This window comes from Vipera berus (assembly GCF_964194415.1).
Source record: "Vipera berus genome assembly, chromosome: 10".
NCBI classification, from domain to species: domain Eukaryota; kingdom Metazoa; phylum Chordata; class Lepidosauria; order Squamata; family Viperidae; genus Vipera; species Vipera berus.
Genome location: NC_138213.1, coordinates 22,821,944 through 22,835,956, shown reverse-complemented (window position 1 = coordinate 22,835,956; position 14,013 = coordinate 22,821,944). Strand labels below are relative to the sequence as shown.

The 14,013-nt window shown below is 49.8% G+C and overlaps 1 protein-coding gene across 4 annotated transcripts in view; it reads right to left on the bottom strand.

The window, feature by feature from the left end:
* Positions 1-351: 351 nt before the first annotated feature.
* FHOD1 (formin homology 2 domain containing 1) overlaps positions 352-14,013 on the bottom strand; it is a 47,961-nt gene continuing 34,299 nt past the window's right edge. For 2 of the 4 annotated variants that reach the window (XM_081335618.1, XM_081335619.1), the window contains 9 exons: positions 13,537-13,689; positions 13,208-13,390; positions 12,693-12,812; positions 11,732-11,893; positions 11,427-11,617; positions 5,250-5,442; positions 4,882-5,044; positions 2,827-3,003; positions 352-2,594 (listed from right to left, as the gene is read on the bottom strand). In XM_081335618.1, the coding sequence (XP_081191744.1) occupies positions 2,512-2,594; positions 2,827-3,003; positions 4,882-5,044; positions 5,250-5,442; positions 11,427-11,617; positions 11,732-11,893; positions 12,693-12,812; positions 13,208-13,390; positions 13,537-13,689 (1,425 nt within the window). In that variant the 3' untranslated portion in view covers positions 352-2,511. The remainder of the gene's footprint in view (positions 2,595-2,826; positions 3,004-4,881; positions 5,045-5,249; positions 5,443-11,426; positions 11,618-11,731; positions 11,894-12,692; positions 12,813-13,207; positions 13,391-13,536; positions 13,690-14,013) is intronic. The other 2 variants (XR_014027456.1, XR_014027457.1) reach the window with 2 other exon arrangements.

The following is a 14,013-nucleotide window of genomic DNA, read 5'->3' as shown; positions in this document are numbered from 1 at the left end:
GAATTATGGACTTTGCAGGAAAAGATTTGAAGGCTGGTTGCTGAATATAGCAATAGCGGTATGTGGTGTAAGTAAAGCATGCATATGAACCCAATGAATGCTTAATGAGCGGTTCAGAGTTGAACAGGAATGAGTGGTGCCTTTTTGTCTGTTCCATGCATTTACAGTTAGCTGTATCAGGAATACCAATGACATTTCATGCCTCTGTTCCATTGGGGGACACACACACACACACGTGTGTGTGTGTGTGTGTGTGTGTGTACTTTTGAATGCAGACAAACTGTTGTCAACTGAAAATTCAAATGATGTCAGACAAACTGTATGGTGCAGCAAGGAACATGGATTTAAAAATTATGAACAACCAAGGCAGCCTTATTTAATAGACAAAAAGGAATGAACATTTTATACATAAATGGTGAAAAACAAGATGATGTATATATGCCTGAAGGACGTTTACTGAAGACAGGAAGATGGATGTGGGAGTTAAGACCCAAGATGTTGGCAAAGATGGTGGGTGGCCGGAGAAACATTGCCCCAAAGGTGCAGAAGTCGCTCCGTACCCTTTTGTCCTTCTGTCCACTTCATTATACTGAAAGGAGGTGGAAGTTAAGAAATAAATAATGAATTTATAATGAAATGTCTTCCCTTGGTAGCAAAGGATGAAGTTGAATGGGGTTGGAATGGGTGCTTAAAAGTGCGTGTGCACGCACACAATAACACGAGACTGCAGACTGAAGGTGGGATGCAGAGCGAACACAGGAGTCCCCCAGCCCCGTAGGGGTGCTTTGGTGGTAGAGAGAGAAGCGCCTGGGAATCCCACCGCAAGGCCAACGTGTGAAGGGTGAACAAGTCAGGAGGAAGAGCAGAAAGTGGCTTTTCATTGAGAGTTTCTCAGAAACAGAACGTGAGAAGTTTGAAGAACCAAAGACAGCCAGCCCAAGTGGTTGAGCCAGGAGGCTGGCCGAGACCAAGCGGAGCAAAGAGGGAGGGAGGAGGGGGAACCCTTACAGGCCCCTTTCCTTTCTTATTTCAGATCTTTTACCTTTTTTGACAGCTTTCCACTCCTTTCCACCCAGGGAGCTGTATGTATTTGTGGAGATTCTCTCTTCCTGAAGCTCTCCAAAATGCCAGGGCTGCCAATGGCTCCGGAGACTTGGGCCACGGCAGAGCCTGTTGCAGAGCAGAGTCTGTGACGCGTTGGCTCCTCTGCCTGGCCTGAGAGCCGGTACCCTAAAGTCACTCAGAGAAAGCCCCCCACCCAGAAGCGAGCAAAGCCCCCTTCAGCTCTTGCGGCCTCTTCTGTTGTGACTCAGGGCCAGCCTGTGGGTCCGGCAGCCGGCTCAGATGTATCGGATGACTCAGATGAGGGGGAGGAGGGAGACGAACTGGCTGATGATGGCTTGGAGGCTTGGCAGAGCTCCCAGCCGGGGCCCTCTTCTCAGCTGCGTGAGCCCGATAGTGCGGAGGATGATGATCCACAGCTGGCCCTGTTCAAGGACGCCCGACGCAGGAGGCAGTCGAGCAGGACCAAGCAGAGAAAGGCTGCGGGTCTCCTCGGGAGGAGGCAGAGGGAGGCCACGCCCTGAACTCTAAATAAAAGGAGTGTTTGGGGAAGGGCTGGTTGCTGAAAGCAACCCTTCCGCTTGAGGATTCAAGTTCCAGTGTTTTTGTTTCTTGTTCTGTTAATTGAGTAATAAATCTTGGCAGACGCTTTGCAGCCTCAGACGCTCTCCAGTCTCTACTGTTTGAACAGGGGTTTGCCTTATTACAAGGCCGGTAGTTGGCTGGTTCAGAACATCTTCTTCTTCTCTGGAGCCCTTCTCAGGGGCTGCTGGGCCCCAAAGCTGGTGCTCAGATGCGGGGGGGGGGGGGGAGGAAAAATGCTGTTGATAAGAAGGCGGGGCTAGGCAATAGCCGCTTTTTATTCTGGGGGGAGGAGGAACCTCAACACAGCTGTTTTCAAACCACTTAATGAACAGCAACTGAAAATGTAACAGGCAGGGTAGGAAAAGAGGGACACGACTGCTTTGCCAGACTCGCAAGAACATTTACTTCTCATTTCTAACACCGAACTCCAGGAAGGGACAAGCAGCCCTCGGAGGCTCATCCTTGGGCAGAGGCACTGGCAGCAGCAGCAGAAGGGCTGGGCAGAGAGAGCTGCTCCTTCTGGGACTTTGGAGTGCCAAGAGTGCCTGCTCTCCACTAGGCCTACCCTTCCCATTGCAGGACATGCGCTGGGGGGAGGGGAACAACGCCCACCCCCTGGGGAGATGCCTGAAACAGTGGCCTCAGTTCCCAGCCCTGAGCAGGAGCAGGAGCATCCACACAAGCACACAGGCCCACACAACGGCCAAGCTCCTCAAGGCACAAGGACTCTGCCCAGCGGGAGGGGACTGCCCGGGCATCAGCCCCCCCACCACTCCTCTTGAAGGGGAGGCAGCCTCCCAAAGAGAAGAGCCTCTCCAGTTCCCCCTCCTGCCTCTTTCCGCTCGGCACGGCCTTGGGGGCTCCTCACACGGACACGCTGGCTGACGGTGCCAAGCCCAGGGCCTGCACCAGCTCCTCACTCAGGCCACTCTTCAGGGTCCGCCTCACTGCAAGGAAGGAAAAAGGGGGGTCAGGGAGACGCAGAGGCCCTCTCTGGCTGCAGGACGGGAGCGGCCTTGGCGGGGCCGGGGCCTGCCTTGAGAGGGGATCCGGGGCCAGGGGAGGGGAGGGAGACGTTTCCTCCCACTCCTCTTTTCCACATCAATCGCCCCCTCCAAGGGGGAGTCCACAGAAGCCACTTTGTGACTCCCCCAAAGTGATGGATCAGGCAACACTTACAGGACTTCCTGTTCCCACGTGATCGCCGGCGCTCCTTCGCCGGGCCTGAGCGTGCAGGAGACCTCTGGGTAACGGACTTGACCAGGCGGTTCATGATCTCCTCAGAAGCATCCTCAGGAGAGCCAGCAGCTTCCTCCTGGGGGGTAGACCCTCCAGCGGGACTCTGCTTCCCAGCACCTAAATGGAAAAAACTCCTGAGGGGTGGAGGGAGTTGCTGACATGCTTCTGCAGGTGTGCGTGCGTGCGTGTGTGAGGTGGGTTGAACCAGCTCACATCATCTCTCCAGGTAACTGCAGTGCACCTTTCAGCGCCCCCCCCCCAAATTAACTTCAAACTTTCCAGAATTCTAAGTGGGTCTCTTTGGCCTGAGATGCCTCCTTCCTCTTTCCTGCTGACCCCCGTCCCAAGGTTGTGCTATTGTCTAAAGACAACCCAGGTGAAACTTGTGGCAACCAATTGGGAGAAGGCAATCCTCCCTGGGTGTCAGAATCCATTTATATTTCATTTCTAACTATCTCCTCTGTGCAAAAACCAAATCTCATCTTCCCAAGGGGGAGAGGGAACAGGCATGGGGCTTTATTGCTTTCACTTCCTCCATTAAATGTAACCTTTTGTTTATTCCACCTGTCTACTATCCATTACAATGTAACCAATTGCTTTCTTACTAGGCATTCTCTCTGAACTTACGGGGCAACTAGAAAAGGGGGTGGGGGGAAGAAATACAACCCTCCGAGATCTGGTTTGTTTCTCCAAAGGAAGTGTGAGGAGCTGTGGAAATGATTGTGCTGCAAACAGATGGTTATCTTTCTTTTCCCACAATGGACTTACCACCTGGAAATTGGCTGATCTGGAACTGACCAAATGAATTGTGGGGTGGAGTCTGCTTGGGGGCACTTTAAAATTATCGAGATTTAAGGGAATGCCTCAGATCCTGTCTATTATGCCTGTTATCTCCTATTTCTTAGTAAAAGATCCTGCTTGGAAAACCCTGTCTCCAAGAGTGCTGCTTTCTTAAGAAGTGGGAAGAGGTGGGTTGACACGGGGCCCGATTTTATTGTGAGAAAAAAACTGCCTTTAAATAAGAGCCCAACATCTGGACACAGAGAAAACACACTTTTATGGGCACACACAGTGGTCAGTGGGTTCCTCTCAATAGATTTGCAGATGATCACTGACCAAAGCAAGGCCACACAAGGCTACAAGTGCACATTCGGTTTGCTGCTCTGCAGAAAGCCAAATAAAGGGTGAGAATGACCTCTCTGTGGCCTTTCGGATCAGGAGGCTTCTGTATTATATATGTGAACAGTTAAGTTAGATGTGATTAAACAGTATACGTGAGGAAAAGCAAATCTGACAGAAGAACACGCGGGAACTTTGACAGCTGTCAAAGTTCCCCCGGACAGCGCAGGCGCCGCCGCTGACAGCTCGCGGCTGTCAAAACACCGGACCATGCGGAAGCCTAAGCTGTCAGAGAGAAGACGACGCGGATTGGTCCGGATTGACGCGGCGCCAAAATGAACACTCCTGATTGGCCCTCGCTGACAGCTGCCGGCTATAAAAGCCGGCAATGTTATTCTATGTTTGCCTTGCTCTAAATAAACCCTTTAATTAACTAGCCTGTCGTCCCGAGTGGTCCTTTGGCTACTTCAGCTTCTCTCCCCTCCGATAATGCCAGCACCTACAACTGGCTGCCTTGTGCATCGTCCCCTTTCACGCCATTCAATTTGCCTCTGCAGGAAGGCCTGGCTCCCACTGCCTGTCACCACTCCAGGGTCAGCGCACTGAGCACTTAATAATTCAGCTAACAGGACTTAAGATCTACCTGGATTAGGACTCCATAAGAGATGGAGGGCAGCAGGTGAATACAGGGGCGGCCTTAGCAATGCTGGGAGCTACAGAGAGAGTGAGAGAGAAACCGGAGGCATCCAGAAGGACCTGGAAGGAGCAGGAAGGGGAAGGGGGGGAGATTGCTATCAGCTGCCAGAGAGCCCAGGAAAGGGGGCCTTGTTGAGGAGGATGCCAAGGCCGAATCCTGTGCCAGGCACTAGTTCCTACCTCTGCTGGCGCGAGAGCGGTGGCCAGGGCCTTCTGCTGGGGAGATAAGCAAGCTGGTCATGTCTTTATGGCTAGTTTCTTCCTTTTGCTCTGGACTGGCTGACAACACAGCAGGAGGAGCTGAGCCATCTTCGGTCTTGCTGGCCACAGCAAACTTCTCCATCTGCAAAGAGAGATGTCCAAGAGAGTGCAAAGGAAACAAGCCCCATGTCCTCATGGTGGTTCTTCCTCTTCCCTCTGTTCTTGGCAACCATAAGGCCAACCCAGAGGACCAGGAGGGAAGAGGGTACCAGGATTGCCTCTTTTTGTGTAGCCCTCTTTTTGTGTAGATTCAAACACAACTTTCTGAGCAACCTTGGATGGCTCACCTCAGTAATCATCCTGCCCCGTGTCTTGTTCCTCTCCCGACAGGCTGCTCGCTTCTTCTGCTGCTGCAGGACACGCTCTCGGCAGGTATGGTACTCCAGGGCAAACTCCCGCAGAAGCCGGCAGAAGCTGGTAACCCTCATCTTCTGTGCTGAGTGTGCGTCGTAGCCCAGGAACAGGAGAAAGGAGTGGAACCTTGAGAGAGAGAGAGAGAAATCTTCCGTGAGTCAGAGGTGGCACTGCCACAGAGACAGGCCTAGGGCCTCCAAGGCAAAATGCAGCTGGCACTGCTCAGGTGTGTCCATTTCTCCTCTGGGAACCCCAAAAAGACTGAATGGTGCTGAACCCGGAGCAGTCTTCCTCTCCGACGGGGGAGGGCAGCATTTTTGGTTTTTTTCCTGCTCCATGCATCCTTCGGCCCCCTCCAGAGGGGTCACTCCAGAGGGGGCTGAAGGATGCATGGATCAGCAGAGAAGCAAAAATGCTGCTCCCCCTCGGACAGGAAGACTGCAGCTCTTGGGCAATAATCCCTCCAGGGACAGCCTGGTTGGATTCTCATCATTCTAGAGACTAAATTCCCATCTCATTTTAATAAAGGTCTTTTTTAAATTAGATATTTAGCAACTTAACGTTAAAAGAGCAATTACTGCAATATAAGCAAACAACCAAATTGAACAAATGCACCAAGGAAAGCAGGGAGGGGGGAGAGGGGTGACAGCAGTTTGTCCCAATTGAGCACCTGAGAAGGCAGGAAAAGCAGCGTGACTGTCTTGATAAGGCCACCCGCTTCTGCTGGCCCCATGCAGCTCTCGTGGCAATGTCCTTGGCTTCCCCCGGCCTTCCTCTGGGAGCGCTCCAGCCTCCATCCAGATATAGCCCTGATCCGAATCTATCCAGCTGCTGCAAGAGCCACCAAGGGTGGGGAGATCCATGCAGTGGCCACCAGGCAAGGCAGGCACTCCAAGACTCTCCTTTGGATTCAGACACTGAACCACTGGGTCAAATTCTAGCAATGTCATTTTGGGGGCTGTTTTTTCTGGATGGGAGGCCTTTAAAGGTGGAATAATTTCACTTCAGGGATGTGCAGAACTATACCGCAATATCTGGGGATACATTTCCCCCAAAATGTTCCAGTCTGGAAGTTCCACGGGAGACCCAACCCTTTCCAGAGTGAATCTCCAAGAACTCCCAGAGTATCTCCCAGACACTCTCAAAGTACCCCCCCCCAAAAAGACCCAGCAAGGTAACAGAAGTGAAGCTTGCGTTTTGGGCTAATTGAAGAATGTGATTAATGATGTGTAATTAAGGGAGGGAATTGTGTATGATACGATGTTCAGGGGAGGAGAATTCAGATTCTGGCATCCATCCATGAGTGCCGATGCTTCGTTCTCATTATTATAGACTTTTTAGAATAAACAATGCCTGAAGATCCTTTGAAGTGTTTCATTAGTCGGAACCATGACATCTTGCCAGAATTTACTTTCTTTTCAAACAACCTGGGGGTCCTGAGCCCCAGCCGCTGTCTCTAGCCTCGAGAGAAGCTGGCAAAGATTCAGGGAAAAATCTTCATCATGGGAAAAGAGAACCTGCTCGGAGATGGTGACCTGGCAGCTACTGACACCTCAGAGGAGAAAGTAACAGACAGCATGCTGTGGGACGATGAGTTCATGCAGCTCTCCCAGTTTCAGGGAGAACACAAGCAGTTAGGAGAGCTTATCTGGTCGTCAGGCTGGAACCCCTCCAGCAAAGACTCCAGGCACCTCGAGACTGCCCTGCCAGAGACTTCAAAAGCAGAAGGGTGGGGAGCTACCAGATCGTCTGCCACTGAGAATTTGGGTGAGTAGAAAACTGCCTTTAATTGTCCCTTGGGAAGCTACCAATTCAAAGTTATGCCATTCGGACTGCAGGGGGCCCCTATCCGTATTCATGCAGGTGATTAATGAGGTCCTACATGATTACTTATACAGTGTTCTGGTGTATCTTGATGACATCTTGATCTACAGCACAAATATGACTTATCATATACAGCTAGTGAGAGAAGTGTTAAAGAAAATCTTGAAGGCCAAGCTATATACCAAATTGTCGAAATGTGAATTTCACTAGACCCGATTAGATTATGTTGGCTACAGAATTTCCAACGAGGGCATAGAGATGGACCCAGGCAAAGTGAGAACTATAATTGAATGGCAGCCCCCAAAGACTCGCAAACAGCTTCAGAGTTTTTTAGGTTTTGCTAACTTTTATCACCAATTCATCCCCTCCTTTGCTGAGATTGCTCTACTCCTTACAGAACAACACAAGACAGGCAAAGGAGGAGGGAAGCTATGACCGGGCCAACCACTTGCTTGGACAATGAGCTGTCAAACAGCTTTTGAGAATTTAAATTTAGGACTGCTGAATCAGTCCTAAAACATCCATGTTCAGGGGAGCCCTTCATAATCCAAGCTGATGCCAGCGACGTTGCAGTTGGAGCTGTACTACTGCAAAAGAACAAAAGTGGAGTCCTACAACCCTGCGCCTACACTTCCAAAAAATTCACTGAAAGTGAGAGGAGATGGGCAATCTGGGAGGAGGCCTTCTCCATTATGTGGAGCCTGTTAAACTGGCGACACTATTTAGAGGGGAGCAAGATGCCATTTGAAATATTGACAGATCACAAAAACCTAGAGGCACTGAAGACCCCTGCAAACTGTCCCCAAAACAAGCGCGGTGGCCACAGTACTTTAATCGCTTCAACTTCACTCTAAAGTACATACCGTGAGGAAAAAACGTCTTAGCTGATGTGCTGTCCTGATTGCCCCAGTACAAAAGTGAACGCAAAGAGGTCAATGAGGCAGTTATCCCCAATTCACAACCTGCGGCACAACTCACACCTCGCAGAACCCCTAATCCTGATGATCCAGGAGCGAAGAAGATAAAACGAGAGCTCCTCACCAATCAATGGTTCAAAGATAATCAAACCTCCTTAACATGCAGGGATGGTTTGGCATACAAGGGGGGGGGAACTGTATCTGCCCGAAGGCCTCCGTCTCAATGCTCTCAAACACAGCCATGATGTAAAACAGGCTGGACACTTAGAATATTTAAAAACTCTACACCTCATCCGCCATCAATTTTGGTGGCCAGGGCTAAAATGAGATGTGGAAAACTATGTCAGGAGTTGTGCCGTATGTGCCACCATGAAAAGAATTCCAGGGAAAACCCCTGGGTTACTGCAGCCAGTGGCAGACCCTTCTCAACCATGGGAAGAAATAGCTATGGACTTTATAGTAGACCTACCCGAAAGTAGAGGAAATACTGTTATCTGGACTGTGATAGACCTGTTCTTGAAGCAGGCTTTCATTGCTTGCAAAGGACTCCCATCGGCCCAATGACTGACTAAATTGTTCCTGAAAGATATCTACCGACTGCATGGCGCCCCTAAGCGAATAATTTCAGACAGTGGGGTGCACTTCACAGCGATGTTTTGGAGGAGTTTTCTTAAATTAATTGGATCTTCTCAAGGCCTATCATCTGCTTTCCATCCAGCTACCAATGGGGATGCAGAATCCGCTAACAAGATGGTGGAGCAATATCTCAGATGTTATGTTTCATGCCAACAAACAAACTGGACAGACCTCCTCCCTTTCGCAGAGGTGGCTTACAATAATTCTGTTCCCAGCAGCACCAGCTACACACCTTTCAGAGTAGCCACAGGAAAAGAGTTCTGCCCAATATCTGAATACCCTCAGGTGCCCTCTGCTTCCCAGACACTATATTAATGGGTGAAGGGATGGGAAGAAGTTTGGAGAAACAGGAAAGCTGCTTTGAAAAAGACTTATGAGACTTATAAAAAGCAGGCAGATAAAAAGAGAGCCCCTCAAAGAACATTCCAAGTTGGGGGAAAGGTTTATCTGTCAACTAAATATTTACGCTTCAAATCACCCAGCAAGAAATTAGGACCAAAATTCTTGGGGCCTTTCCTCATCGTAAGGATCATCAACCCCGTCACAGTAGAATTAAAACTCCCTAGGCTTTTAGGGAAAATTCACCCTGTCTTCCATTGCAGCCTGCTGAAACCTTTTCGGGACTCCACCTTGAGACCTCGCCCTAAGAAGGCACCCGGGCCCCTTGTAGTAGCGGGTCAGACACACTATGAAGTGAAAGGCATTCTTGACTCTAGAATTTTTAAAGGGAAATTGCAGTCCCTAGTAGAATGGAAGGGGTACTCGCTGTCTGAAGCTACTTGGGTGAAATCTAGCGATGTGAAGGCTGACTGACTCATCAAAACATTTCATGAAAGAAACCCCAACAAACCAAGAGATAATCCCTGACATATGCTTTTGTTTACATTACAGGATCTTGTAAGGGAGGCTGGATGTCAACGCTGCAAACATTGGATGTTTTTGCTCTGACAATTAAAGAGGCAGCCTTTTGCTTTAAACTTTTGCTCTGAATATAATGAAGCTGGGGGGGAGGAGTATGCTAACCTGGATGTTTAAATAAGATAGGAATGGCGCGCAAGGTAACGGAAGTGAAGCTTGCGTTTTGGGCTAATTGGAGAATATGATAAATGTATGATACGATGTGTTCAGGGAAGGAGAATTCAGATTCTGGCATCCATCCATGAGTGCCGATGCTTTGCTCTCATTATTATAGACTTTTAAGAAAAACAATGCCTGAATGTTCTTTGATCTGTCTCACTAATCGGAACCCTGACACTTAGTCATTCCATAAGTTGCAGGAGGAATATCAGAAAAACTCAGGATTTTCAACCAACACAACATACATGCACATTTCAAACCCACAATATACTAAAGCAGAAGCTTGTCCACCCCAAGGACAACACCCAGACAAAACACCCAGTCAGAAACATCCATTTCACAAACGCATGGCACAACATAGGAGAACAAGCCCATCAGGACAAGATTCAGCAGTCCATATGCATTTAAAAGACAAAGGCCACATTTTGGACAGAGGACCACTGCTTTGAAAGAGGGGTCAAAGAGGCCATCTATGTCAAGATTGAACAGTCCCCTCTCAACAGTGGGGGAGGGATATGACATCATCTATCTCCAATCTGCAACAGTCCTTTGAACACTTCCAAGAAGGCTACACACCCATTTGCACTACTGAGGTGACCCTGAGGACACAGGTAAACCTCTAGATCAGACATGTCAAACACAAGGCCCGGGGGCCGGATCCGGCCCGCGAAGTGGTTACATGTGGCCCGCGAAGCCATCCTGGAAACAGTGAGGGAATGGCCCCCACTGCCTTGGCCCTGGCCCAGAGACCCTCCTTCTGCCAGAGACGCTCAGATCTGTCCCATTCCTGCCCAGGCCCCCATAGGCACCCTTGATGTGAACGATGTAGAGCTGGCCACGCCCACCCAGTAGGCCATACTCACTCTAGCCACGCCCACCCAGTAGGCCACGCCCACCCAGGCCACACCCACCCTGAGGGCAACCGCAATGCTGATGCGGCCCTCAATGAAATTGAGTTTGACACCCCTGCAGTAGGCCATACGCACTCTAGCCACGCCCACCCAGTAGGCCACGCCCACCCAGGCCACACCCACCTGGTCCCCTGAGGGCAACTGCAATGCTGATGCGGCCCTCAATGAAATTGAGTTTGACACCCCTGCTCTAGATGACCTCAATGACTCTCTAAAAGAAGGCAAATGACCATCTGTGTGCAAAGAGTATAAATCCTTAAAATAACCCACCATCCAGTCAGAGCTGAAGAAGCTTCTTGGATGAGAAGCGAAATGTCTTCAAACGAAAAACAAGAAAGTTCAGCTGCCTCTTGAAAAAGCACCTTTGGGATAATCTCCCAGAACAGGAAATGCTCTGCAGCCTTCCACACAGTCCAGGCCGCAAATGGGGGAAAGCGGACTGTGAGGAACTTTACCCTCAGCTTCTTCATTCCCTTTGGCCTGGTTGTCCTTAATGCCTCGGGGACACAGCTGGAATTGAAGCCCCCCACCCACCCAGGGCTGTCATCTTGCTGTGAAGTGGCCAATCCAAGGGTCAGTTCTAATTAAAAGAAGCTCAGCCTTCTTTTGGCCGCCTCTGATCTCTCAGGGGCCCATTGCCATTCTTTTGTGGGAAAGTGCTCCCTTTATAGCCATACACACAATAGAGGCTCTTCTTAACAAGCTTACTCAGCCACCAGCAGTCAGACTATCTAGAGACACAGACCTGTTCAACACCCGCCGGTGGATGATCTTAAGAAGACCAATCTTCTCTGTGCTGGCCTGTAGAAAATCCAGTAGCTTGTTCTTGAGTGCTGGCTTGCAATCATGTTTTGCAATGGCCTTCAGGTGCTCCCAAGAGGCTTTGCATCGCTGTTCCAGCTGCAGGACACTTTCTGCCAGCTCCTCAAAATCCACCTGAGGAGATAAGATGAGCACTGTAGACGTGCCGCCCTTGTGGGATTTGAGCGGGACCTCAGCACCCAAACTCAGCCTCCCAGGTGCAGAATGAGGGAAAGAAAGGCCTTTCACCTTGGCACAGCGAGTGAGGGCAGCAATCTCCGAGTAGAGGTCTGTGGTGGCTGGGAACTGCACTACCACAAAGTGGCACAGGTGGTGCAGGAGGCTTTGCCGGTGGACGGTGTCTTTTACCTCCGACACTTTGGCCAGGTAGCTAAGCTCAAAACCTTGACTCTGTAAGTGCAAGGAAGAGAAGAGGTTCTTTCTGCCTGTGGTGAATCCAGAAGTAGTCCACAAAGAGCGCAAGTTCTGCCTTGATCATGGATGCCTTAAAAGGACTTTTAAAAGGACTCTAAGGAGCAGGCTATAGGAGGGACATATGGGCAGGCTTTGGCTTAACGTCCCATCTTGGAAACCAGCCCCCAATCCCAGAGACTTCACTAGAACAGACGGGAAGAAGGCAGGTAAAAGCTTGCTTTGGTCATCTCCAGATACATTCTGGTCGAATGCCTTGGCCTTGGGCAGGGCCAGGTGTCACATCCACCACCTTCGGCTTGGTGTCTTGCTGGCGTTCTGCCATCAATCAGGGAACGGAGGGGGAACAAATGGGCAATAAAGTTGTATACCTTTAATGATGGGAAACTGGGAGGAGGAATTGACAGGTGAGGAAGAATAGAGCAGTTTGTAATCCGGTTCGTGCTAGGGATGGCATTTTCAAGGCCATTTACTGGAGAGTGGAATTTCACCAGCACAAATACCTCAGCGTTTCCCAAAACATCTCAGTGGTGCCAGATTGGCTACACATGGGTGGACCACAGGGGGAGGGCTAGGGAAACCAGGGGTTTAGTTCTGTATTGGAGCGCAGGAACTTTAGATTCCTCTTGACTTTACTGCAATCACTGCCTCTTAGTAAAAGTGCCTTTTCACTTCAACCAAATGGAGTCGAGAGTTTTACTTTCCTAGGAGATCAAACTGGGGCAGATCTGACACCAGGCACGAGACTTTACTAAAAGGCAGCCATGTCATGCTTCACCTGGGAGCCATTCAGGAGGTTGCCCATGGCTAGAAGGGTAGCCAGAATGCACCGGAAGGTCTGGTTTTTGCTTAGTTGTTCCATGCCCAGCTTCAGGTCGAAGAGGGGCTCTACAATTTCCTGAAGAGAAGAAAATAAAGCAGGTTCTGCTCAGAGTTGTCTGAACTTCAGGATGGGCAGCAAATAAATTTGATCAATAAAATAAAAAGGTAACAAAACCCTCACAGAATGGGAAACACTGAAAAGGGAAGGAGGGGGAAAATTCAGGAGAGAACCATCTGGCCAGATACTCAAGGCGCGGAGTGACACCCCCATCCCCAAACCTACCAGTCATGGCAGACAGCAATGCCACATGTGCCTTGTATTAATAGGAATGCTCGGTTGCCAAAACGACACCCAGATTTGCCCTTCTTTGCTAACCAGCAGATTCTTCATGCAAGCTACCAAGGAGGGTCACCCTGAAATCCAGCTGTGCACCACTTTCCTCCTGGTCAATCCATGCCCTGCACAAGTACCTTCTCCAGGGCTTCGTAGTCCAGCTTGAAAGCCCACAACTGGAGGCGAGCCGGGAGCTCTGCAATGGAGGAAAGCGTGAGCAGGAATTGCTCAGCTGACCCCAGAGGGAGATTTGGGTTTGCCAGTTGGGCCTCCTGGATCTTCTGCTTCTCCTCCTCTGTGGGAACCATGGTTAATATTTTCTGGTTAAAAAAAAAGTAAGAGGGGAACAAGGTTAGTCAAAACTTCCTTCGGATCCGTCAGAATCTCCTGATGTTCTCTTGCATAGAAAGCTTTCTGAAGCACTGAGGACAACCATCCAAAGGTACCCCAGGAAATCCCTTCTCACCTCAATCCCTTCCTTATTGATTGCAAACTCATCAAAGCTGAGAATGGCCGTCTTGATGACGTGAATGGGAGGCAACACTGTCAAGCCAATATTGATGGCATTGCTCCTCTTGGGATCCAGGACCACAACCAGCTTCCTTCCATCCACAGCTTTCTGAAAGGGGAACAGCAGCATTGGAACAGATTAAAGACAGGATCAAGGTGCATCTTTGGCCGTATTTGTTTTGTTAAGTCCCCTGTAAGAAAGAGAACCCAGGTAACATTTTGTAAATTCCACCATTATAAGCCAAGAAATTTGGAGGCTCCTAAGGCAGTTTGGCAGGTCAAATCCCGAGTGCCGCGTAACAGAGTGAGCGCCTGTTACTCGTCCCAGCTTCTGCCAACCTAGCAGTTCGAAAGCATGTAAAAAATGAAAGTAGAAAAATAGGGACCACTACGGTGGGAAGGTAACAGCGTTCCGTGCGCCTTTGGCGTCTAG